Consider the following 25,593-nt stretch of genomic DNA (forward strand, 5'->3'; position numbering starts at 1 on the left):
TGGGGCACTTGAACTTTTCACTTTTTGGGGATAACAGGTTGTCATGACACCCAAATGCAAAAGACTTTTAAGAACACTAAAATTATCTGTGTGTGTGTTTGTTCCATCCAGCAGTTTCATGTTGTGGATTATAATGTTCATCGTTGCCTCAAAGGAATCCATCTCTTGATTCTTTGATTCTTTGAGAATATTTGTAACCTGTATCACCTCACATCAAGGGCTGAAAAATGAAGACAAAATCAAAGTGCCAAAAACTGTAGTTCCTCGAGAGGTGGTCTTTAGTTTCCTCTTGAACTATCTAGAGTGGCGATGAATTCCATCTGACCACGGCTCTGTACGTCACCATCTTCTGCATCATACTTGTTATCGCTTTTGGTAGAATGAACCGACACAACATGCTGCTTTATTCTGAGCTACTTCTACTTTTTTTAACGTTTTCATTGGGGCACTAGAACAAATCACAAAACAGTAATCAAGCTGTGACATCTGATGGCATAACTTTTAATATTCTCTGTACAACTGACACATCCCTACCCGTCTAATCTGGTACAAAAACAGTTTTGGTTTCTGCAACTAAATTCTCTTATCATGACAACTGAACAGGGCTGAATTTGTATATAACTCACCCATTTAGATTATATTAAAGATTAAAGTTATGCATGATGAAGGGTGTGGCTGCTCGTAGTGACGTGTCAAGTAAAATGAAGAAATCCTTTTTAAACATTTTTGTTATTTGTATGTAAAAACTTCACTCAAATCTTGGTCATTTTTGCATGTTTTAAATTCACCTGTGGGACTGAATGCTTACATGTATGTTAAGAAAAAACATTTTGTCTTGTGACACTTTTAAGAACCTCTGGACAGCCAGACACATTCATGGTGGTCAGGCTGACAATGAGACAGTTTATCTTACTTCCTGAACAGCAATAGCTCCTCCAGACAGCGAGGGTTTGCTATTGATTCCTGAGGGAATTACCTCCAATTCCAATAGAGATTGCATGTGTGGATAAGAGCTTTATTTTTTTTTTTTTCAAAGGATGAGACAGTTCAAACCTGCAGCAAGAGCCCATCGGGTGAAACATTTGTTTGCCAGTGATAATTTGACAGAGGAGTAAAGAATGACAGATAGAGATGCTGACGGAAACACTGAGAAAGAGACGGAGAGAAAGAGGCAGAGGATGATTGAGCGTGTGATGGATGGGGATACAGAGCAGGTGACAAATGATACAGTCTGAAATAGAGATTGCTCTCTGAGAACCACATTGTTGGGCGTAAACCGCTCAATACATCAACACCAGACGATGCTTAAGGCAGTGACGTTGATTTACAACATGTGAACACTGTCTGAACACACAGAACTGATTTACTTTGTTACATAAACACATGTAACTTTGTGTAATAGTATGGATATGACTTTATCTATTATCACTGCTCCTGAAAGAGAAAACAAATGACTAAGATGAAAACCATAAATCTGACGTCTGCAGTTTGATTCCAGTCAGGAACATTTGTTGAACGTCATACCTCTTTCTTTCTCTCTGTTACTGCTTCTCTCATTGTTTCTCTCCAATAAATGGAAAATAGTGAAAATATAATATGAAATATTATATATTAAAGTGAGTCTAGTCTCCTGCGTGGATCCTTCTGTTCCGTGGAAAACAATGAGCGTTCCTTAATGCACAAGAGCGTATCAACCAACACCACAAAGACCCACAAAGACCATAAATTACCACCAAGCGCCCAAAAGAACCAAATTACCACAAAGCAGAACAAAACTCTCTAAAAAAAATCGAGCACCACAAAGAATCAGAATAAAGGACAAGCAACACAAAAAAGTACAAAAGGTGCCATTACAGTGTAACAATGAAAAAGCTGAGAAAAGTCAAAATTTCAAGGCAACAGAATGCAAAAGATTTTTGAGCTTTGAGCCAAACTCAACTTAACTTCTTAAATTTCGAAAAAGTTTTACCAACTACTGATATTTTGTTGATATGATTACATTTTCTTCTCTAGATAAACGTAAACCTTTAAATTGTAGAAACTCAAAATATTGTAAAGATAAAAAAAAGAGTAATTCCATTGAAGTGAAAATGTTAAAATGTTAATATTTTGAATTAAAACTATTTAATTTTTCAGGCACTAAAAAAAGACAAAGGTTTGCAACTCACAGTGACCAATTTTTTATATTTTTTTGTAGTTTCTAAGACTCAAAGATTCAAATTTATCTAAAGAAGAAAAGTAAATTATCTCAACTAAAGACTACAGGTCAGCAAAGCTTGAGAGTTTGAGTTGGGCTCAAAACTCAAAAATCTATTGTAGTGCCTTGAAATTTTAAGTCATTTCAACTATTTAATTTTAAGTCGTCTCAACACAATGTACCACAAAATGTGCTGCAAAGATACCAAATAACATAAAGGGCAACAAAGATCCCTAAAACTCAGAATTTACCAGCACAACAAAACACATCAGCAAAGAACTATAGGACTATAAAGTGCACTAAGTAACAACAAACTGTCATGAAAGTTCAAGCTCCAGGAAAAAGTACTTTAAAGAACCAGCATGTACCACAAAAGTATTCTGCAAAGTACCAAAAAGAAAACATTAGGTGTCACAAAATACCACAAGGTTCAATAAGGTTTAAAACACATCACATGCATACAAAGTATCATAACGGACCATAAAAAAACAGCAAGACTCCCACCAAAAAAGTTAAGGAAAATAAGCAACTATGACACTGTAAAAAATAAAAAGTTAAGAAAACTCAAAATGTCAAAGCACCGAACTGCAATAGATTTTTTAATTTTGATAAAGTTTTTTACCAACTACTGATCTTTTGCTGAGATAATTGACTTTTCTTCTATAAATTAAATATAACGCTTTGAATTTTAGAAACTCAAAACATTGCATTTAAAAAATATTGAGTAAATTCACTGAAGTGAAAGTAAATGTTAAAATGTTTAAATATTCAATTAAAAGTATTTAATTTTTCAGGCACTAAAAAAAAACAAAAAAAAAAACAACAAAAAAACAAATCCGGTTCACAGCTCACTGTGACCATTTTAATTTTTTTTTGTTTGTTTCTAAAACTCAAAAAATCAAGATTATCTAAAGAAGAAAAATATCTCAACCAAAGATTAGAAGTCAGCAAAACTTTGAGAGAGTTTATTTAAAAAAGTAAGAGTTTGGCTCAAAACTCAAAAACATATTGTAGTCCATCGCCTTGAAATTTTACGTCATTTCAACTTTTTTTTTAACAATGCACAAAATACCACAAGTTATCACAAAAAAGCAGTAGATTGCAACAAAAGAACCATAAAGTACCGAGCTAAACACTACACCAGTGTACTTTTGTCTTCTGTCAAGTACAAAGATGACAATTACAGCAAGAGCAAACTACCAAAAATACAACAAAATCAACCATTATGTACCAACATGTTGGTGTTGTTGTAGTACTTTTAGGCGTTTTATTCCTCTTTGGTAGGCCTTCTAAAGAGTTCATACTTCCTCTCTGTAGTAGTGATTATTATGAGCCTATAATAAGGTCATCCAGTCACTCTACTACCATCTAAGGAATATTGCTTTGATACGATCAATGCTGACTTTTCATGACACCTGAGATATTATTCACACTTTTATCTCCTCACGCTTGTAATATTGTAATGGCCTTTTACCGGGTATAAATCAGAAATTAATTAATAGGCTCTAAATTGTACAGAACGAGGCAGTAAGACTCCTAACAAAAAACCAAGGAAGTGGAATACATTACTCTAAATTTAATGACCTTATATTGACTTCAAGATTTTAGTTATTACTTTTAAAGCCCTTCATGGCCCTGGAATATTTATCTGAACTGTTGTCGTCCCGCCACCCAGCACAGGAACCTGCTGACTGCACCCACCTCACGCTTTAAAGAGAACCGAATACTTCCTGTTAGAACTCCTCGGCTGTGGAACAACCTGTCTGAGGAACTCTTTCTTTTAATTTCATTTCTTAACTTTTGATTTACACCGTACTTTATTTTTGATGTTGCACGCCTTATATACTTGAAGTTTCATTTGCATAAACTGTTTTTATATTTTATTCTTGGTATTTTATATATAGTTTTTAATCTTCCGCTGCTTTTAAGTTTTATTTCTCTTTTTTTCCCTCATGCCTGCTTATTTACTTTATTCCTGTCTTTGACACGATTAAAGCACTTTATTTGAAAAGTGGTGCATATATATATAAACTTTCTTATCATTATCATTACTTTACCCGGGTGGTCCGGCTCTGTCTGAAAGTTAAAGTTGCAGTCATCACTAAAGATGTTGCAATGACCCTGCAGATGTGTAGTAGCGTGCACACAAACACCTATACACACACACACACACACACACACACACACACACACACACACACACACACACACACACACACACACACAAACACACACACACACACACGTCATTCTAAATTTTCAAAATCACATATAAGCACTGCTGCCCTCTAGAGGTGAGACCAACTATAAGAAACAGAAAAGTATATCATTATATTGTGAAAATACACAAATGCCAAAAACAGTGGTGGAAAACTACTAACCACTTACTCAGGAACTTTGTTTTAGCATAATTTTGAGGTTATTGTTCTTTATTTATGACTTGTATGACTTGTTTTACTCATCACCATCAAAAGGAGGAACAGAATATTTAAAGTTTTGCACATTTATCAGACGTTCGAACTGCAGAAGAAGAAAGTGGGGTGGTCATTTTTATTGTAATTTATACTGATTCCAGTTTGATCATTGATTGACTATGAAGACTTAATTATCTCCAAATACTATAGAAAGAAAAAAAACATACACAGAGGTGAATCTCTAAGATAAAATCCTCCTAAACTGGGGGTCCATGGTTTGATCTACGTCTATCATGGGAATCCATGACATGAAAAAGTTTGGGAACTCCTGCACAAATGCATCAATAATTATAACCCACTCATATTTATTATTCTGGGCCTTTCTGCTCAATGACCATTTTTACTTTTCTGTACTTTATATATTATTTGATGTTAATTTTACTTAAGTAAGATGTTGAAAGCATGACTTTTACTTGTAACAGTATTTCTATACTGTGGTATTGCTACTTTCACTTGAGTAAAAGGTCAGAAAACTCATTTCACCACTGTTTAACCTGAACTTTAACCTTTAGTTGGCGCATGCTTTGTACAATTCTCAGATATCAGATTTATCCAGGACTTTGAAATAAGGATGAGCTCCTCTGGAATACATAAATGTGACATGTCCACCTGCTACGACGGCTTGCGGAGCAGCTTATTTTAAGCATCCTCCATGCTGAAGATCGTATCGGTGGCCGAGTTCAGATTGTCTAATGAAGTGAAAAATGTCACAGTGCGCTCATGTGAATTCAGTCCGGTCAAGTGTGTTGATGAGGCCGAGGGCTTCCTGCTGACATAAACAATAGCTCAGTTTTTAACTGTGGGAGGGCAGGTCAAGCATGAGTGTCACTCAAATCGCTGAGAGATTATAATTATTTGATCGGCAGCACTGCAAGGCTCGATTTACCCATCACTAATGAGGGACTGGGTCATCCAGTTCAGTTCTGTATAAACATGTCAGTTACTGCTAATGAGAAGCAGAAGGTACGGAAGATCATTTCTGCCCAAAAAAGATCCCTTTAATCTTAATATTGAGAAACTTTCTCCAATTAACGACAAAATAATGACTTCATATATCAAAATAATGGCTTTGTATTGCAAAGTAGTCAATATTTCTGAAAATAATAAATTATAATATCTAAATAATGACTTAGTATATTAAAATAAGGACTTCATATCACAAAATAGTGAGAATATTTCTCAAAATAACTACCTAGTATATCAAAATGATGACCCAGTATTGCAAAATAATGACTTTGTATTGCTAAATAGTGAATATTTCTCAAAATAACTACCTAGTATATCAAATTAATGATTTAGTATATTAAAATAAGGACTTCGGATCACAAAATAATGAGAATATTTCTCAAAATAATGACTTAGTGCCTAGATTTTCAAACTGTTGGTACACAAGCTCCCTCTAGTGGTACATTAAGGAATATCAGAAATATAACTTTAAAATGAAAATTAATTACAAACATATTACACTATCAAAATACCACAAAATTTGAAATGAAAGCATGAAAGCACTGAAATGTCATTTGAAATAAGTTTTCAGGTATTTTTGTTTCAATATCAGCCTGCTATGTGCTAATGATCATTCTCGTAGTGTGTTCATACGTCACCCATGATTACTGGGAGTTATGAGCTAAACTGTGATGACAACATAGTCTGCGGATGTAAAATGAAGGGACTGAATACAAATGTCTCCAAAACACTGCAACAGCGCCTCCAAATGGGAACTACTACGAAGAGAAGATCAGGAGGTGTATGAGGCATACAAAGTTTGAGAAATATTGACTTAAGTATATCAAAACAATGACTTAGAATAAGTAAAAAATAATGCAGATTGGTAGAAATGGTCTCCCACAGAATACAACACAATTCAGCATTAATTCAGCATTTTTGCATCATTAAGCTCATTAAGATCATTCAGCTGGTGACAGAATGAATTACTTGTTTGATTTCTAAAGGCAGCTACAAATTCACCACATGCGGTTATGAAAATGCTGGATGTTTTTTTCCCTGCAGGTAGAAACCAAATTAACTAAGCTTGGTTAAATTATGTTTATTTAAAAAATATATAGAAACAGGACCACTGGTGTAAACATACAGCAACATGGAACAGTGTGGGCGCTCACACTTCAATGAAACCCTGTTCACCTTCAACCCAGACTGGAAAAAAAACAAAAAACAAAACAAAAATCACACATCACAGCAGAACTTTACCCTCAAACACATCAGAACTGTACACACTGTATCTAACTGTGTTCAAAGGAATTATTTTATTAAGTATGACACCCCGATATTTTCCACATGGTGCGGGTCTCAGTGGCTTTTTAAATCAGTGAGATTAAATAACAAAATAAAAACAAAAGCAGTAGCCTTTAGTACTTCTGTATACAGTATATGGATACTGTAGTTGGCCAAGTATTTGAGAAAAACACAAAAGTACACCTCGACGTCGCCTTAAACACACAGTACACTGTAATAAAAAACTTCAATGCTTATCAGATCACAGCTGAACTCTTGTTTAACACCTTGGGTCAGCAGTGCAAGAACTCAGGCGACTACTACTCAAGTTATTTTTTCTGGCTAAGTGACGAAAAATGAGAATTAAACGTTGTCAACTTCAGCGAGGTTCAGTCCTGCTCTACAACAACTAAACTGTGGATCGTTAGAAATTAGACCACAATTCCAACCTGCTACAGATACAATTCAAGGATTAAGTAGAAAAAAAAAACAAACGCTGATATTCAACAGTCACTTATGTTCGAAAAAAACTGAAATATCAAAATAACGTCTGGAATTATACTGTGGATGAGAGCAGCCATACATCATGTCCCTGTCTTGTGAATGACCACGCCCCCTTTTGGATGAAATAAGCACTGTAAAACACTTCATCACATGTTAGTTAATAATGTTACTGAGGAAAAGAGTCTTAGTGATGGTGTGACTTAAGTTTTTACTGTGAAACCTGCTCGTAGAATGGGGTTTGGTTCAACTGTCTCCAAAAACAGCAAAAGAAAATGTTAGAATGATATAAAAAGTGACGGATGTCTGAAAGGTAGTTGTATGTTTCAGATTCGTCCACTGTGATGTTCTTTCATTTTCTTTCTGTGTAACAATGCCAATCGTGATCTGCAAAGACATACCATAATTGTTCAGGTGACTGGACAAAGGATTTGGGCTCCTAATGGTTAAAAAGGGACACAGTTTCCTTATTTTATGCATTTAAAATGGCAAAGATCAATTACAGTGGTTGTTTTCACCCGTGCAGGGCCTGTGGCATGATGCAGGAGCAAAGTACCTGAATGGGCTGCTGTCATTCTTCACATTCATCTATTTTTGTGTTCTCAGCTGGTATGAACACTGACGACAAGTCCATCGTATTTAGAAAAAGTTACAGTGACTGTATTAGCTTTGAAAGCATCCAGCTGCCAAGATCTGTACCCTGGAAGAGTGTCAGGAAATCAAAACTTTAAGAAGACACATTATTGGTTTGATTTTTTTTCCCCCTGTAAGTGAGCAGCGGGAGTCAAAAACAAAAGGGCTACAAAGTTAAGGTTATCAACTGTGGTTTGGAAGAAAGAAAACAAACTGTAGGCGTGAGAGCAACCAATTACAGAATAAAACCTGTCACGACAAGAATGAACAAAAGGGACCAAATGGCCACAACAATATTTTTCTTTATGTCAGGACAAATAATCACATCAATATAATGCAATAAATTCTCTTATGATACTAAAGGTGGCATTTTGTCCCTCCTTTATTTTAACTCGTACTGTTTTGCTGCCTGGAAGTTGAGGTTTTTGCCAGTTTATGGCTGTTTGACTTTTAAATGCTGCAACCCCACGCACTTTGTTACGCTGTTCTCTGTCTGTAAAACTGAAAGTGTTTGAAAAAGTAGTTAATACAGAATAAGATGCATTGATTGTTGTTTTGGTGATCAGGGAATCAAAACCTTAAAAAGACAAGTTATTGGTTTGTCCATGTGACTTTTGTTTTTCCTTGTAATTGAGCAGCAGGAATCTAAAATAAAAGGAAAAGCAACAAAGTAAGGTTTTATTCTGGTGAAATCACCAGAATAAAACCTGTCATGACAGCAATGAACAAAGAGGAAAAAATTATACGCATTTGTCCTAATCTGACATAACAGCCATAACAATTTTTGTAAATTAATCACATCAATATAATGCGATAAATTCTCCTACAATACTAAAGGTGGTATTGTGTCTTGTTTAATTATAACTCTTCAACTCTTTTGCCCTCTGGAAGTTGAGCTTTTTGCCAGTTTATGGCTATTTGAATTTTAAATGATGGCACGCACTTTGTTACACTGTTCGCTCTCTATAAAAGTCTGTAAAACTGAAAGCGGTTGAAAACGTGGTCAATACAGTATAAGATGCATTCTTGTTGTTTCGGTGATGTGTCCCAGATATTTGTCCAACAGTGTGTCACCTGTATTATAGGTAGGAAACGCATCGTGATAGTTAAAGTTACTCAAAAGTCTAGTTCTGATGTTCAGCTGCACAACAGTCTGGTCCCGACATGGTCACGAAATTCTTCAGTAGCTCCATTAAAGTAAATGTCACTTGTCCATGCTCCCGACAGGCGTCACAGCAGTGCAAACGTCAAAAATTGTCCTCTCTATGAAGAACCATCTTCCAGCTGCTCGTCCTGAAAGGGGTAGCTGAGTGCAGGAGGAAAGCCCTGACTCCGAGGCTGTTCGTCCAACAACATCAAATCCTCCACGTCTTTCCCTTTGAACCTCCGTCTGCAGATCTTTACTGTCACTTTTCGCCCCTGAAAGACTTTTAGGGCCTCTTTGGAAGCCATGGCTTTGGCAGCGGACTCATCGCGCCCGTATCCTGTCCCCATGTAGACAGTCTGACAGCGAATCTCACACACGTGGCCTTCCTTCTGTGTGCGACCTGCGGGGAGGCCTGTAATGTCCTTCAGTGGCACAAACACACAGGCCAGGGTCTGTTTACATGACTCCACGCAGCTGCGAAGTATTTCAAAATGGTCCAAGTTGGGACCGAAGCCCCCCGCCGACACCAACTTCCACGCCACCGCCTTGTACAGGCGGTTGAAGAAGGGCTGGTGCTCTGCTGGAGCCTGTGGAGGAGGTCCTGATTTCTGACCCACGGGCCGCGTCGCTGTCCTCCCAGCGGGTCGACTGTCAAGCTCATTAGGACCGAATTTGGCTCTCTTCACACAGCTGTCAGCATCGCCCTCTGCAAATGATGACACGACAGACAGGACAGTGATGACTTCACAAAGAAACAACATTTAATGAGGAAGCAGCCTGCAGCCTCAGGTGTGGGTGTGGAGAGAAAAAAAAACTGCATGTAAGTAATTACGCTGAAACCCTGCTGTAATAGAAAATAGCTCTGGAGCATGTTGGTGGTCCATAACAAGATACAATGACTTTGTGAGGATACACAGACTCCTTCCCACTATCTCACTCCTACCATCTAAATCCATAGCTTAGAGGTAGTTACATCATTTATGAGGGTTATTCAAAGTACACAGAGTACACAATCCTCTCACACCAAATTAAAACTACAGCTGCAACTAATGATTGTTTCCACAGTCGATCATTTCTCAATAAATTATTTAATTAATTCTGTCACAATCTTGTTGGCTGAAAAACAGTATGTGTGCTCCACGTGTTTGGACCTATTTTTAAGTCATTTCTTTAATGATTATTTTCATTAGCGATCAATCATTACTTTTTTGGTCCATAAAATGGTGAAAAATATTAATCAGCCCAAGCTGATGTCCTCAGATGTCTTGTTTTGTCCACAACCCAAAGATATTCAGTTTACCATCAGGGAAGAGTAAAGAAACCAGAAAATATTCATACTCACAAAGCAGAAAACAGAGAATTTGGGCATTTTCTTTCTTAAAAAATTATTAAAACCGAACGATCGATTATCAAAATAGATGGCAATTAATTTAGTGATCCATTAATAATCGATTAATCAAGAAATCATTGCATCTCTTATCAAAACAGCATGTTTTCACTTCACGTTTCATTGGAATCATTAGATTTCTTATGGCTGAATGGAGAAAAGACAATATGTGGTGTGTAATATATCTATGACAGTAAACTGAATATCTTTGAACTCTGGACAAGCATCAAAATACTATTTTCCCACGCCTGTCTAAAAATGTTTTTCCACATGACCTGACATAAGTGAAAAAGTGATGTGGTTTAACAGGTAAATTTGTCCCGGGGAAAACATCTGAATGTTTACAAACAAAATGCAGTTATCAATTATACAAAAATATTGTTACTATGCACTGTAATGTCATTTATTGTGTTATGAATCATTAGGGACGAACAATATGAAAAGAACTAATTACAATATTTAAGTTATATATTATAGTTTTGTAGGTGATTATTTCTGTCTTCCAGGATTCAAACAGTTTTTCAAGAGAGAAAAAAAACACTTTCAATATGTTAGCATCACACTATATTAAAATATGAGTGATTGTGTCATTAAATTACCAGATTATTTTGAAAAATTTCAAGGAGCACATTCAAATTCATGCATATTCCTAACCTTGAAAACAAGACTATGTACAAGACTATATTTCAGTTTTTGTTGAGGCTATGAAGAGTTTAGTTGACCCTACTTTGCTTGTACTAGCTTGTAGTGGTGCTGGATCACACTGTGTTGGAATGGGTTTCTAATATTTCACAAACAATCATTTAAAGACATGTGGAAACAACATTTAGGAGACACATTTTGCAAACCCACACAGCAATTCAATACAGCTACTGGCCACAATGCTTACTACAATGTCATTCTTCTCTATGTTGCTACCACTCTATGTATTCCTGACAGGTTAAAATTATATGACAATGGTAGTACAAACACTGTCCACTGGTTACTGAACTGCCCCAAACTGTTCCTGGTTCAGCCACATCATACATTAGCTGCAAAAGTAAATACAGCAAAGCTGTGCGATCATGTGACAATAGAAACAATGTATATCATTTCATTTTATGCTCTGATTCTATCTTCTAATATTGACTGACGTTTATTTTGTTGTGTTGATAATCACGCTCTTTACAACAATGTTTCTCATCATTTGGATGATGCTTTGCATTTTTCTGCATGGTACAGAGGCAGGCAGAAAATTTGCATGAGGAAAACACAAACAGACATGGAGGAGAGTGAATGTGACACCAAACAGGGTGTTTCAGAACAGGAGAAAGACTCCGACCAGGAAGGCAAAACGAGAAGCTCCTACCTAAAAGCGGGGCTACTTCTGTCACAGAGACATTGTTTTGGATACAAAAAGTCTGAGACAAACCAGAAAACCGTACATTGCTAATTTTATAATTTGTTGAGTATATATGTGGTCATTTAATATGACTATGAGATTTTGGTCATATCGCACAGCCACAGTCTGCTTTATTAAAAATGTGCATTGTATTACCGTCTGTGGCAGCCCGCTTTCCCTTCCCCATGGCTCCATCAATTGTCGTTTTATGAACTGGGGCATCTTTGACAGCTATCCCTTCACCCATCTCCTTAATCTTGTCCATCACAGCCTGTGGATACCTGAGGAATGAAGGCAACAGAGACAAGTGGAATTATCAGTGATCTCCTTGATCTTTGCTTTCTGGGGTTTATCATGGTGCTCTGTCAGTGTGTCTCACCTGCAGCCGAGGAAAACGTGATTGGCCCATACCGTGGACAGAGAGAGCAGCCTGTCCAGACTGCTGCTGGGCACTCCTGGCTCCACAGTGGGGTAAGCCTCCATGTTCCTCAGGATGAACTCTCTCCGAGCAAACCACTGCTTGCTGGTCTCATGGTAGCCCCTGAAAGTGTCGACCCATTGGGCCAGCTGCGGGTTCTGGCCCAGGTATTCTGAAACTATGTCTTCTCCGCTCCTCTCCCCCGCCATCCCTGCAATAACAAACACAGAAAACACACACTTGTTCAGTTCTTTGTGAGGCACACAAGTTAGCTTGAATCGGGGTAACTGCTCTAAATAAACCTAACAAGTATGTAGACGGCTTGATGTGGCTGTCTTCCTACTAACTAGCCGCATACAATCATTATTTTGTTGCTAACGTGCATGATAGTAGCCAAGTTAAGCTAACCTTACACTGTTTTCCAGAGTGCCATTGACAAACTGACTTTAGCAACTAACGTTAAGTTAAACCAAACGGCTAGCCGAATCACAATAGCACTACTTGATACCAGGCCAATCATTACATCATGCTATCAAGCTTTAGAATAATGCTAGTCGCGTGATAGCCATTGTTTCAATTGTATTAAGTGATTTTTTTAACTAACTAGTAACTACGACATACCAAGCTCTCTCCGTTGCGAGGTGTTGCTAGCTAGCTACATGACCGAATGATGACGACAGACCGACGACGCTGCCTTTTTTTGCGAAAAGAACTACATTTCCCATAATCGTACTGATAGCTACAGGTTGCTATGGGGTGTGAGGTCTAGAGGGGAACCCTTGATTTGCAAAACTATCGCGAGACTTGTATACGTTGTTTATGTATTTCGTATATTGTACAAATCAATTAGGTTTTATCATCTGTCAACATAATAGTTACAGCCCGGGTGGGGTTGGGGGACATAAATACATGGCTACGGATCGAAAAAGATCGTGATTTGGGTTGCACTCTCGCGATATCTTTCGTGGGTCTGGGGTTCTCTTGTTGTAGACACGACCGTTCCTATACTAACTTTCGTTTGCTTTTGTTGACATGCCTCGTAGAGCTCGTTTAAACGACAAACTGTGCCTTGTTATCTTCTTTTAGCACCAGAAACCCAAACAATAGAAACTTTTAATTTTTACACACATTAAATTCAAAGTAAACAATGAGCGAAAACGAGTGAACGTACTAGCTTACAGGAGGCTAGCAACCAGCTCATGTCCCGTGATGCTTTGCGCCATAACGTAGCCAACCTGCGACAGCTCGGGCGGCGGTTTGTTTTGGTCGATGAATGGGAAGCTTGCCGCTACATTTTTCATTTTAATCTATTCGCAGTGAATTAAAATGATTCACGAGCTGCTTCTGGCGTTGAGCGGATACCCGGGGACGATTTTCACCTGGAACAAACGGACAGGTTTGCTGCAGGTAAACCAGAAACACAACGAACAACGCTTCGGAATTAACATCGACGTGTTAGCTAAATGTTTTGTACTCTTGAAAACATGCTTTTTAAACGTATTTTAGGGTTAACTCATTCACATGTTTTAATTGTATTTGCAGCAGTATAGTTTTGCGTTTGAGCTAGGATAAATTAGCTTAAGGAGAGGCCACTTCAGCAATTTCAAGTAATATTATATACATTGCAATATTGTACAAACAGGTTTAAAAGCTAAACCCTAAACTGTGTTCATTTACCTGCCTCTCAAAGTAAAATGTAAGTAATTTTAGTTTGTTCAAATAAAATGTATTGCTCATTTTCTTATTCAGAATAACAAGGGCTAATGAAAATGAGTCAATCGTTGCATTAAAGAATTAGGTTTTATTACAGTTTCTAGCCACATACAGAAGCTAGGACAGCCTGTAGTGACCAGTTGTCCCACTTTCTGTGGGACTGCACAGTATTTTTAACTGTTGTTCCACATATTGAGACAGTGTCCCACATTTTCATTGGCTCTAGTTGTCAAAAGTCAAAGCACAACAGGACAGACACTATTATAAAATCTGTCTTCTGTTCAGTGGCTGTGAAGAAAGCAGGGGAAGCTTTCATCATGTAGCTGTGCTCGATGTCAGGTGGATTGATCAGATTGACCTGTCACTGTTTTTGCTACTCTTCGCTCAGTGGGGAAAATTGCAAGTCACCACCGACTCACAGGCTTTGCAGATTTAAGCAAAATATGATGTAAACCACCACAAAGAAAAGGAAATGCCACAGGTAACCACTTATCTATTGTCTGTCACACAGAAAGTGACGTGACAGCATCATAACCAACAAATAATCTAGGTGGTATCCTGGTAGCTCAGGTGGTAAGACATGGAACAGGTACTGAGGCTGAGTCCTCTGCAGCAGATGTGTGTGTCATCCCCCTTTCCTGACATAACTTAAACTGTCCTATCTAATACAGGCATAAAATGCCCCATAATAATAGTAATAATAATATATGTATATATACATTGCAGTCAACTACTTAGTGAACTTTCTGTATTCTTTTGGCTGACTTTAGGAGACACATAATGGGCTGTAACCTTCCACAATCGCTCATTTGGCTTGTAAAGAACAGGACTATTGATATGTTGATTTACAACAAAGTGAACCATTTGATTTTATGCAAGGCTGGTATTGTACAGGGGTAAACCTGACCAGTCTATAGGCAGAGGAAAGAAAGTGTTTTGGCTCATGCACCTTAGTAACCTTTGTGTATCCAAGGGCCACTGTGTTTCTTTTCAAGCATAAACCACTTTGTTTAATCTTCAGGTGTCCCAGGACCTGCCCTTCCTTCACCCCAGTGAGACCAGTGTCCTCAACCGTCTCTCTAAACTGGGCTCAGATTACATACGCTTCACAGAGTTCATAGAACAACACACTGGCCATGTGCATCCACAAGTGAGTAATATCCCTCAATGCCATATAACCTATTTTAGATATTTAGCTTGTAAAGAAAGCTATTCTGAAATGGCAATTTTAATACATAGTTGTATTTTTAATGTTCATATTTTGCTGCATCTGTGGTATTGTTGCTTCAGGAAACTATACAATGGTTCATTTTATTAAAAAGAACCTTACTCTTCCCTATCTAAGACAGAGTTTCTCTGTTGATCATTAATGCATTTTCCTCAATGATTTGTTCTTCAGGAACATCACACAAACCAGCCCAACCAGACGGGACTACATGGGATTTACTTGCGGGCTTTCTGCACAGGTCTGGACTCCATGCTGCAGCCGTACAGACAGGCCTTGCTGGATCTTGAGCAAGAGGTAAAATGACAACACAGACAACAAGAATAAATGGTGAATCATGTGACGGGATGCTCACTTAATTTGTGTGTGTGTTTCAGTTCCTTGGAGATCCACATCTGACAATATCTCATGTGAATTACAAGCTTGACCAGGTAAAGTGTTAATGAAACTTCTAAAGAGATAATTTTAAGATTTTTTGCCATTTAAAGTATACTAAACAATGAAAAGTCTTTCTATAGTTAAACATGTCTGTTGTCTAACAGCTGTACTTTTTCTTTATTAAGTTCCAGTTGCTGTTTCCCTCTGTGATGGTGGTGGTAGAGACTATAAAATCACAGAAGGTGAGGATTGTTTTATGAAGTAGTTCACGAGGAAATGCAAGTTCAGGGTGGAGCACAGTGCTGCTGATGTTGCACATGATTAGGAAAGGAGAAGTTGTTCAATTAAAAAAAGATTCCAACAGGCCTCCACCTCACCAGAAAACCCTCAATAATACAGAATAAATGGAGGTTGTATGCAACTTCACTGGCTGAATTACAAAACATACCCTTTTTTTTCTTGAAATCCTCCCGTCATCACGAGAGCAGCCCATAAAAACAGCAAGATATGTGTGGATCAAGGACCAAAGTAAAAATTGAAAAAAAACCACAAATTCTTCTTAGATGGAAGCAATGACATGCTATGATATGTCAGTTACTGATGCTTGATTAATTATGACTCTTTACTAAGGTATTTGACAGAAACATGCACTGATTCCCATTTTACTTTGCCAAGTAAATTCAATGCAAACTAAATAAACATGACGTAGAAGTTACTGTGGAAACTCCTTAAAGAAAATGTCCAGAGAATTAGATTTACTAATCTAGAGTAACACCTGGGTAACAGAACTGACAGCTGCTGTATGTTCACTTTGTCTTGTGTGTGCTGCTGTAGATCCATGGCTGTCAGATCCTGGAGACGGTGTACAAGCACAGCTGTGGGGGGCTTCCTCCTGTACGCATGGCCTTAGAAAAGTAAGTCAGCTCTGTATGGCACTATTTGATGTGTTCTCTTGTGATGCATAATTGGTTTAGAGACATGAAGTGTGGGAGCTAAGTTATGTTTCTACATGTTCTTAGCTTGATAAATGAGCGCAGTCTGTATTTTGTTTAATAGGTCGTATATTGAGTGATTTTATTGAATAAGTTATTAGTAATTTGTTAAAAGTCAGCTAAAAATCATTTGATTTAAATCATGTAAGCATGATATTTTCTAAAAGGCAACAATAATTAAGCTTTCTGTTCAAACAGTGAGGTATGCTACTTTTCGCTTTAAGAGAAAAGGGTCTCTTGTGCACATGGAGGTGAACTTTGTCAGTTGAGGCTCAAGCAGCTACTGAGCCACACAGTACTGAGTGGAACTGGACAAAGCTTGAATATAGCATATGCTTGATTCTTGCTTTTTGTAAAATGCACCATTGTGTTGCACTGCAATGCATGTCAAAAAATCCTCTGTGTTGTTTTAGTTTCTGATTAGGCTTTACCGTGTCACACAAAGATACATATATTGTTTTTTTTAAAACACATTCTACAGGATTCTTGCTGTGTGTCATGGTGTGATGTACAAGCAGCTAGCAGCCTGGATGTTGCATGGACTGCTGCTCGACCAGAGCGAGGAGTTTTTTGTGAAGCAGGGCCCCAGTGCAGGAGGAGCTGCAGCCAACCAGGAGGAGGAGGAGGAGGACCTGGGGCTGGGAGGTTTGAGCGGGAAACAGCTCAGAGAGCTTCAGGACCTGGTACAGTCACACACATAAACCCACATCCAACACTAGACAAGAGCTCAGTATGTTTTAAAAAGAATTCTGATTATGTCCTTGTGTGTTCCTGTGCAGAGGCTGATCGAGGAGGAGAACATGTTGGCTCCGTCTCTGCAGCAGTTCTCCCTGCGGACAGAGATGCTTCCCTCTTATATTCCCATCAGAGTGGCTGAGAAGATCCTCTTCGTCGGAGAATCTGTCCAGATGTTTGAAAACCACAACCACAGCCCGTCAAGAGCTGGTAGTCTCTAGTGCTATAATCTAACTGAAGTCTTGTACATGAAATACTTTTTGTCTTTATATGAAAAAGAAGATAAATCACATGATTATTTTGTTGGTTTTAGGCTCCATACTGAAGCACCAGGAGGACATGTTTGCTGCCGAGCTGCACCGACTCAAACAGCAGCCTCTCTTCAGCCTGGTGGATTTTGAAAACTTGATTGATCGCATCAGGAGCACAGTAGCAGAGGTGAGCTCATATTCAAGATTCAATAACTTTATTATTATTACAAATTGCAACTGCACAAACCTCAAATGGCCCATTTGTATTTAAGCCTCACACATATTTCACATATTTATAAAGAATAAAGAATAAAGAAGATAAGAATAAAGTAAAAATATAAAATACCATTGATTAAAAAGCACAGAATAGAAGCAATATCAGTGCAAAATAGAAACATTATACAACTAAAGACAACAGTGATGCAAAAGCATTCAGCAGCAGAAATGCAGTATGTGCTGTGGCGTGATGATGATGGTGTGTTGGGGTCTTGAAAAACATCTAGTTCTTATAGAAGTATTACACATAGTACGTGGTTTAAAGTGACATGTAAGTTAAGATTGCATGTCCTGTCCATCAATCTCGTCAGATTGAGGATATGTCTGAGTTCAATAGTGACAATTTTTCAGTCTATTTGTGTGAAAAGTGGCTGTGTGGGAGGAGCTTAAACAGATTTTGTCTAGCGTGTGTAATGTGTTTTTTATAATGTTCTTAGCCTTCTGGTGATGGCAGCTCAATGCCAGCAGTCTCTTGTGCTGCCAGAGGACTTTTTTGTCATCTTTGATGCAGCTGCTGTACCAGGCTGTCATGCAGTTTCTTAAGATGCTCTCTGCGGTGCCTCTTTAAAAGTTGACAAGCAGCTTTTGGGGGCTGCTACTATTCTTTTTGTCTTTCAACCACGCTCAGTGTTACATAATTAAAATGTGACAATCTTTCTGACCTGCAGCATCTCTGGACGTTGATGGTGGAGGAGTCAGACCTGCTCGAACAGCTGAAGGTTTGTTTTAATCATTTTCTGGCTCTGGATCGTAAATTGTGGAGTACAAATTGAACAGTCAGTGTTGATATTTGTATTTTCTTCCAGATCATTAAGGACTTCTACTTGCTGGGTCGTGGCGAGCTCTACCAGGTCTTTATTGACCTCGCGCAGCAAATGCTGAAGACGCCCCCAACAGCCGTCACAGAGCACGGTAAATTTTAACATGCAAACCTGAAACTTGACTGAGATCTGTGAAGTAGTTTTTCCCCAGACTTTATTGTTCATTACAAAATGCTTGTGCAGGTGTTGCTGTCAACAACAACAGGGTGTATTAGCCAGTGATATTTACAGTTCAGATGCCACAGTGTGTTATAGGTCAGTTGTCATCATGCTACACACTGGGAAACATACATGTAATTTATTCTTGCTCAGGTGAAAAAGAAGCAATAGATCAAAACTACGTAGAAGTGGTGGTGTAGCTTCACCACTGATTTCACCAGACTCCATTTACAGAAACAGCAATTTTATGATTGGAAAACTTCCTTGATTTAAACTAGACAGTAGCCAAATAAAACTCACCTGAACCTTCACATTAAATGTGGAAATATGGGGAGAGGAGCGAGAGGGAAGTCAGACATCAGAAAAGCGGTGGGGAGAAATTGTGTGTAGAGCCAGAATATTTTCACATCTAATGCAGTGAATAAAGGCTTTATTTCCTTGAGTTTTTTGTGAGTTTTATTTTGTTTCTGTAGAGTTTGAATGAAATGTGTGATGACAAAATTACTGCTTCTGTAAATGAAGTCTGGTGGCTTTAATGAGAGCGATGCATCTGTCTGTTTCTGGTTAAACAAAAAGGATCTTACTCTGTAAAAAAAAAAAAAGCTCCATTTCTGTACCGATCATTTTCATAATGCTGTCAGACTCGTACAATAACAACCAGAGCCTGTCAGTGGGGAAAAACAGAATTTTTAGTGTACTTTGTTTGGTTTGCAATTTCCATAAAGATCACATTGCAGCCCATTCCATGGCTGCAGTGCTTTCTCTCAATACTGGACCAATTTCAAAAATTGTTGTCCCCATTAGTTACTTAGGAACAAAAACATGGAAAATAGAGTCCATGCTGAAAAATACCAAAGTTACTTAATGTGGTGAACCCTACTTGAAAACATGCAGCTGGATGATGGAGCAGGTATGTAGGAGTGAGATTTGGGTTTAGCCTTTTTGTGCAGCAGCAGGACTCATGAACTCTTTATGGCGACAGCTGTCATAAGATCTGTATTTTAAATTCATGTGTTCTCTGCTCCACAGATGTAAATGTGGCCTTTCAGCAGGCGGCTCATAAGGTGCTCCTGGACGACGACAACCTCCTCCCTCTGCTGCACCTCACAGTGGACTACCAGGGCAAAGACAGCAAAGGTGAGCTGAATAATATGAACCCCGTGTAGGAGACTGACACAGAAAACCATGTGGCTGTGAATACAAATAGAAAACGTTTTACACTGAGGTGATGCACTCCTTTATTTGGTGTTTAGCGCCATCCAGTGGTTGTAAAATAAACAGCTGCACAATTCATAGAGCAGCTCACATCTTCACAGTAACCAAAGCCATCTCAACTCAACTGGGACTGCAGCTAACAATTATTCCTTATCGTTTAATCTGCAGATTATTTAAAACAATCATTTAGTTTATGAAAATGTTAAAGAAATTGTGTAAGCCCAAAGTGACATCTGCATATTACTTCTAGATTAAGGTTAAGTTTAACGGGCCAGTGAGGTGTGTTGAGTCTAAAGTTCATTCAGAGCTCTCATCCTCCTGATCTCTGTAATTTAGTCCACTTCAGTTATTGTTACAGAGTGTTTAATGAATATTCTGTCTGCTTTCTTCAGAGGCGACAGGCACCAGAGACGGAGCCACGCCTCCCCAAGACACCTCCCCTCGTGAGGTCCCTCCCACCGGCTGGGCGGCTCTCGGTCTCACCTACAAGGTTCAGTGGCCGCTGCACATCCTCTTCACTCCTGCTGTCCTGGAGAAGTGAGAACTCATTTGGCTCCTTATTGTAGCATTTATTATTCACTTGTTTGTTGAAAGCTGGCGAGCATCCTCTCCTCCTCTGCGTTCAGGTACAACGTTGTGTTCAGGTACCTGCTGAGCGTACGGAGGGTGCAGTCACAGCTGCAGCACTGCTGGGCTCTGCAGATGCAGAGGAAACACCTCAAGTCCAGTCAGACAGATGCTGTGAAGTGGAGACTGCGCAACCACATGGCGTTCTTGATCGACAACCTGCAGTATTACTTACAGGTAAATAATAATACAGTGAACGATACAGCAGATGTATAAATTAACCAAACCAGTAAAATAGATTGTGAGTAAACACGGTTTTCAAGATCAATCATAGTCTCAGTCCCAGAAGACGGTCTGGAGGATAAATCCCTGTTGCTCTTTAGAAACATGCAGAATGTCATTTAAGTAAATTTAGCAGTTTTAAATGTATTTCTGGATGAGAAAAATAATTTGCTGCAAGATTATAAAGATTTTTGACCCATTTTCCAAAAGATTGTAGCCACAAGTGACACGTCTACTTACTTGTTTTGTGTGACACGATAAAAAGAAACTTATTTTTATGAATGAATATATAAAATTTTTGAAAACAACAGTATTATAAATCTATAGGTCTAAATAATTCTCTTTCATCAGTGATGCTTGTATACACTTTATTTTAAACAATTACATTTGTGTGTTCAATTTTATTTTGTTGTAAAGGGTTATTATTGTACCAAAACTATTTACAAATGTGCAAAGAGAGTAATGGAATTATATCTTAGTCTGTGTGTGTAATCAGATTTTGAAACATGTAAAAGAACCCCTTAAATGCATACTAAAATTTGTGAATGTGTACAGAGGTCTGCAAATTTAATTTCAGAATCCATATGTGTGTAATCAGATTTTTTAATATTTAAAGAAAATCTCCAAATCTGTATTCAGATTTACAGGAGTACTGAGATTTGTTCATGCACAGATGAATCTTTAATTCTCCAAGTGCTGAAAATACAGAGAAGTCATCAGGTACAACTCAGGCAGACTTCTCAGCTGGCTCTCTTTTCACATGTGACTTTTTCTACACGTGTGCTGTCGCACAGATCTGCAAAGGTGCGTGGAGATTGTTTGTGTACCTCAGTAGCTACACAGCCTAACAACTGGGTGCATCATTTTTCCAGCTTACTTTAGATGAAATCATCCCCTGTTCCTGGAAAATACAGAGATGTGGCATGAATTTGCTGTTTATCAGACCACAAATGAGATAAGAATCAGGTTGGGAAAACAGTAGACTCCTCTCATGATGATTTGTAAGGCACTTTGTAAACTGTATTTTGATATGAATCATTATTAATTACCTCCCTTACGTCTACTGATGTGATATCACTGCAGATGAAGCTTTACAGATGCATGTGATGAATTATTGCACTATGTGCTATAAACACATCACCAGTGCTCTTTATGCTTTGTCCTCTAGTTGATTCAGTAGCACAAAATAGACTGCAGGTTACAGGCTACCACAGTGCTGCACAGGGTAGTAAACAGTAGTTATTTCAGCCGCTGTTACCATGTCTTGTTTGGCAATTATCTTTGGTTTTTAGTGGTGAAAAACTGAAAAATATCTGTGGTAAATCTTTGCAAATAGTCACCGGCTTCATCAGCCCTTTTCCAGTCTTTGTTGTCGCTGCATTTCCTTTTCTTTCTGGTGGTTTCCATCATATTCCACCTAAATCTGCAGAGGTTGTTGTGACTTTGTGATGATTGGCTGTTTTTAACATTTGGGATTGTGAAGGCAGCAAAGACAGCGAAGGCCTAACCTTTAACCTGCACTGGCACCTGCTGTCTTCACAGCCACTGGATTAAAGATGGATTTAAAAAAAAACCTCTTTCCTGCAGTGGTTTGACTTTTGAAAACTAGAACAATCAAAATGTGAGGTATCATCTTAGTGGAACACCGGACAAGAGATAAAAATGCTGCATTAAGTGCACGTTAAGTTGGACACCTGGTCACCTGAGGCACCAGATATGGCTGCACATGTAATACAGTAAAGTGCAGTTTTTATCACATGAACTTAACAGATGATCCCATCGATTGGAGCAGTGTGTTAGCTGACGTGTTTTCTCGTTGTTTGTAGGTGGACGTGCTGGAGTCGCAGTTTTCTCAGCTGCTTCAGCAGATCAACTCCACCAGAGACTTTGAGAGCATCCGACTGGCTCACGACCACTTCCTCAGTAACCTGCTGGCCCAGTCCTTCATCCTGCTGAAGCCGGTAGAAACCACTTCACTGGCTGCTGAAATTCATCCATTATTCTGACTGAAACTCTTTGTTCACTTAGTGAATCCTTCTGTCCCCAGGTGTTCCACTGTCTGAACGAGATCCTCGAGCTGTGTCATAACTTCTGCTCGCTGGTCAGTCAGACTGTGGCGTCACTGGACGAGAGAGGAACCGCTCAGCTGGACATCCTGGTCAAGGTAGAGTAGCTTCTCCCCTTATTTGTCTAATATTGGAAAATTTAAAAATATGTTTTTTAATACTGCCACATTCAATTTTCAGGGCTTCAGACGTCAGTCCTCCTTACTGTTTAAAATCCTTTCGAGTGTGAGGAACCATCAGATAAACTCTGATCTGGCTCAGCTGTTACTGCGACTGGACTACAACAAGTACTACACACAGGCTGGAGGCACCCTGGGCAGGTAGGACTCAGAAAACAACTGTACGAACATGAACATCAATCTTCTTAATTTAAAAATTAATTTAGTGAACTTGAGTGACTCAAAGCATAAAATGTCCAGGCGTGGAAGATCCGTGATACAATGATTGAGATCATTAGAATGCACTCATCAGAGATCAATGTGCTGTAGTTAATCCAAAAAATACATTTTCTTTCTTTTAGTGTTTAAGAAGAACTCAAAGGATTCAGAGACTTGTCCATCTCTGCTAAACTCACCCTGAACAGAAGAAACTCCCATCAGTCACATCCTTTGCTTTTGCCTTAACCAAAATACTGTTACCGTGGCATGTCTGTTAAAATTATCTTTAAAGGGTTAGTTCACCCAAATTGGACAATCATTTTCCTAGCTCACTACACAAGATAGTTTTTTTAATGGCATTTTGTTTGTGACACTTACAGCACTGAAAAATGACTTTTGAAAAAACAAACCAAAAAAAAAAAACCAACAGCAAACTGCTTTTTAGTCCCGCTGACGAGGGTTCATTAAAGGGATAGTTCGGATTATTTGAAGTGGGATTATGATGTATTTATGGACAGTCAGTGTTTTACCTGCAGTACATTAAGGTTGACATGACCACAGTTTGTAGAAACAGAGAGTACCAGCATGAATCAAGCACTGTACTGCTGTGGACAGGGTCAGCAGTATTTCACCACCATTTTAAGTGGATGCTATAATTAGAATATTTTTTATTTGCCATCCCACTTCCTTTTCTGACGGGAAACAACCATTACAAAAGCCAAATATCACTCTCTCCAAAGCCACCAGACTCTTCAAGGCAAAAACAGTCATTTTACCTTGAAGAACAGTTGCTGGTCTACCGCTGCCTCCACCAATTGACTCGCTTGTGTGTATTATTGTGTGACTTTGGTGAATCCGAAAACAGAAGTCGCACACAAACAAGCTGACAGATCAAGGCAGCGGCAGGCCAGCAACCTGTTCTACATCAGTATTACTTCTCCAAACTGGGGGCGTGCCGACCGCCGTAGGTAATACACTGACTAACAATAAGTACCTCATACAACCATACTTCAGATACTCTGAACTTTACCCTAAAGTCTCATCCACAGTAAACAGATAATTGTTGCTGACTGATGTAAAAGTTACAAACTGTGAAATAGATTTTATGAACTCATCTGGCGGGGGTTTGAATGTAACAGATGTTCTTTTGTATGTAGAAGTCCTACACTGCAGGTTTTAAGTCTTAAAGTATTTGCGTTTCCATGGTAACTTACTGTAGGTCATGTAAACCTGATTTATCATTATTATTCTCTGACAGTTATACTGGTTAACCTGCTTTATGACGCATACCCAGGACGCTTTTTCTACAAAGCTGCTGTTGATTTTTTTAAATGTCATTTTTCAATACTGTGAATATTACAGACTTCATTCACTTCCACTGTGTTGGGGTGGAAGCTGAGCACACACACCTAACACGATCTGTAAGGTAAAAGACCAGTAGAATTAAGTGGGAAAATGTTCTTCGTGGTTTGACTCATTGTCCCTGTACATACTGTAAATATTAATATTAACCATATATGTACCATCTTCTGTGGAGAAAATAAACTTAAATCAGTTAAAATGAACAAGGGTCACAATTTATTATCCCATAAAAACAGACAGGATAAAGTTATATACAGCAGAGGCATGCAACAGAACTAATGCTGAACATTTAACATGGTCGAAGGCATTTTGCAACATGAGGAGTCGGATTATGAGGACGAGTAGTCATGGTGATACTGAGGCTTGCTATGGAAACCCACGCGCTCCCCTTTGATGACGCTCTGGATGAGCCACTCAGGAGACACCAGCGGTACTTCCTGTGATGTCACATTCTTCTCTACCAATGGTGGACAGGCACGGTCTGTCACCACAACATCGTACTTGCCAGCAGGAATGTCTGCAAATGGAGAGAAGAAAAAATCAATAACAATGATCCAGCACAATATTTTCTTTTTTTTTTACGATGCACATTATTTAGACGTCAGGTGGTGCAGTCTGTACCTGAACTGTCCTTGTCTGCCTGGAAGTGTCGTACAGAGGAACCTCCTCCCATGGTGATCAGCTGCGCCCAGAGCTCCACGGGCTTCTCAAACACCAGAAGGACCCGCAGAGCCTTGAACGGGCTGCAGCGAGGATGCCTGATAGGAGGAAAGAAAAAAAAGATGGGCTGTGTTAAAATGACAT

The 25,593-nt window shown here is 38.6% G+C and overlaps 3 protein-coding genes across 5 annotated transcripts in view; 1 reads left to right on the plus strand and 2 right to left on the minus strand.

Annotated features, from left to right (window-relative positions):
- Positions 1-8,960: 8,960 nt before the first annotated feature.
- cdkn2aip (CDKN2A interacting protein) lies at positions 8,961-13,061 on the minus strand. 2 transcript variants are annotated; one of them, XM_084723263.1, is made up of 4 exons: positions 12,992-13,061; positions 12,332-12,581; positions 12,109-12,233; positions 8,961-9,890 (listed from the first exon to the last, which is right to left on the minus strand). In XM_084723263.1, the coding sequence occupies exons 2-4, from the start codon at positions 12,577-12,579 to the stop codon at positions 9,301-9,303; spliced, it is 963 nt and encodes a 320-aa protein (XP_084579389.1). In that variant the 5' UTR covers positions 12,580-12,581; positions 12,992-13,061; the 3' UTR covers positions 8,961-9,300. The 2 variants fall into 2 exon arrangements, with proteins under 2 accessions (XP_084579389.1, XP_084579397.1); XM_084723271.1 differs by lacking the exon at positions 12,992-13,061 and adding an exon at positions 12,779-12,961.
- A 518-nt stretch (positions 13,062-13,579) lies between these two features.
- Positions 13,580-23,836, plus strand: tubgcp4 (tubulin gamma complex component 4). The gene is made up of 18 exons (XM_084723284.1): positions 13,580-13,777; positions 15,105-15,233; positions 15,483-15,605; positions 15,686-15,739; positions 15,872-15,928; positions 16,521-16,600; positions 17,160-17,361; positions 17,458-17,623; positions 17,727-17,851; positions 18,609-18,659; positions 18,747-18,852; positions 19,950-20,057; positions 20,528-20,672; positions 20,762-20,939; positions 22,811-22,945; positions 23,032-23,148; positions 23,231-23,370; positions 23,571-23,836. The coding sequence occupies exons 1-18, from the start codon at positions 13,697-13,699 to the stop codon at positions 23,575-23,577; spliced, it is 2,004 nt and encodes a 667-aa protein (XP_084579410.1). The 5' UTR covers positions 13,580-13,696; the 3' UTR covers positions 23,578-23,836.
- Positions 23,837-24,982: 1,146 nt separating this feature from the next.
- The window catches only part of tp53bp1 (tumor protein p53 binding protein, 1), a 28,643-nt gene continuing 28,032 nt past the window's right edge, over positions 24,983-25,593 (minus strand). For both annotated transcript variants that reach the window (XM_084724488.1, XM_084724578.1), the window contains exons 27-28: positions 25,411-25,547; positions 24,983-25,306 (exon numbers count right to left, since the gene is read on the minus strand). In XM_084724488.1, the coding sequence (XP_084580614.1) occupies positions 25,119-25,306; positions 25,411-25,547 (325 nt within the window). In that variant the 3' untranslated portion in view covers positions 24,983-25,118. The remainder of the gene's footprint in view (positions 25,307-25,410; positions 25,548-25,593) is intronic.

The sequence above is a fragment of the Lutjanus erythropterus genome, chromosome 1, assembly GCF_056507025.1.
Source record: "Lutjanus erythropterus isolate fLutEry1 chromosome 1, fLutEry1.hap2, whole genome shotgun sequence".
Taxonomy (NCBI): domain Eukaryota; kingdom Metazoa; phylum Chordata; class Actinopteri; order Lutjaniformes; family Lutjanidae; genus Lutjanus; species Lutjanus erythropterus.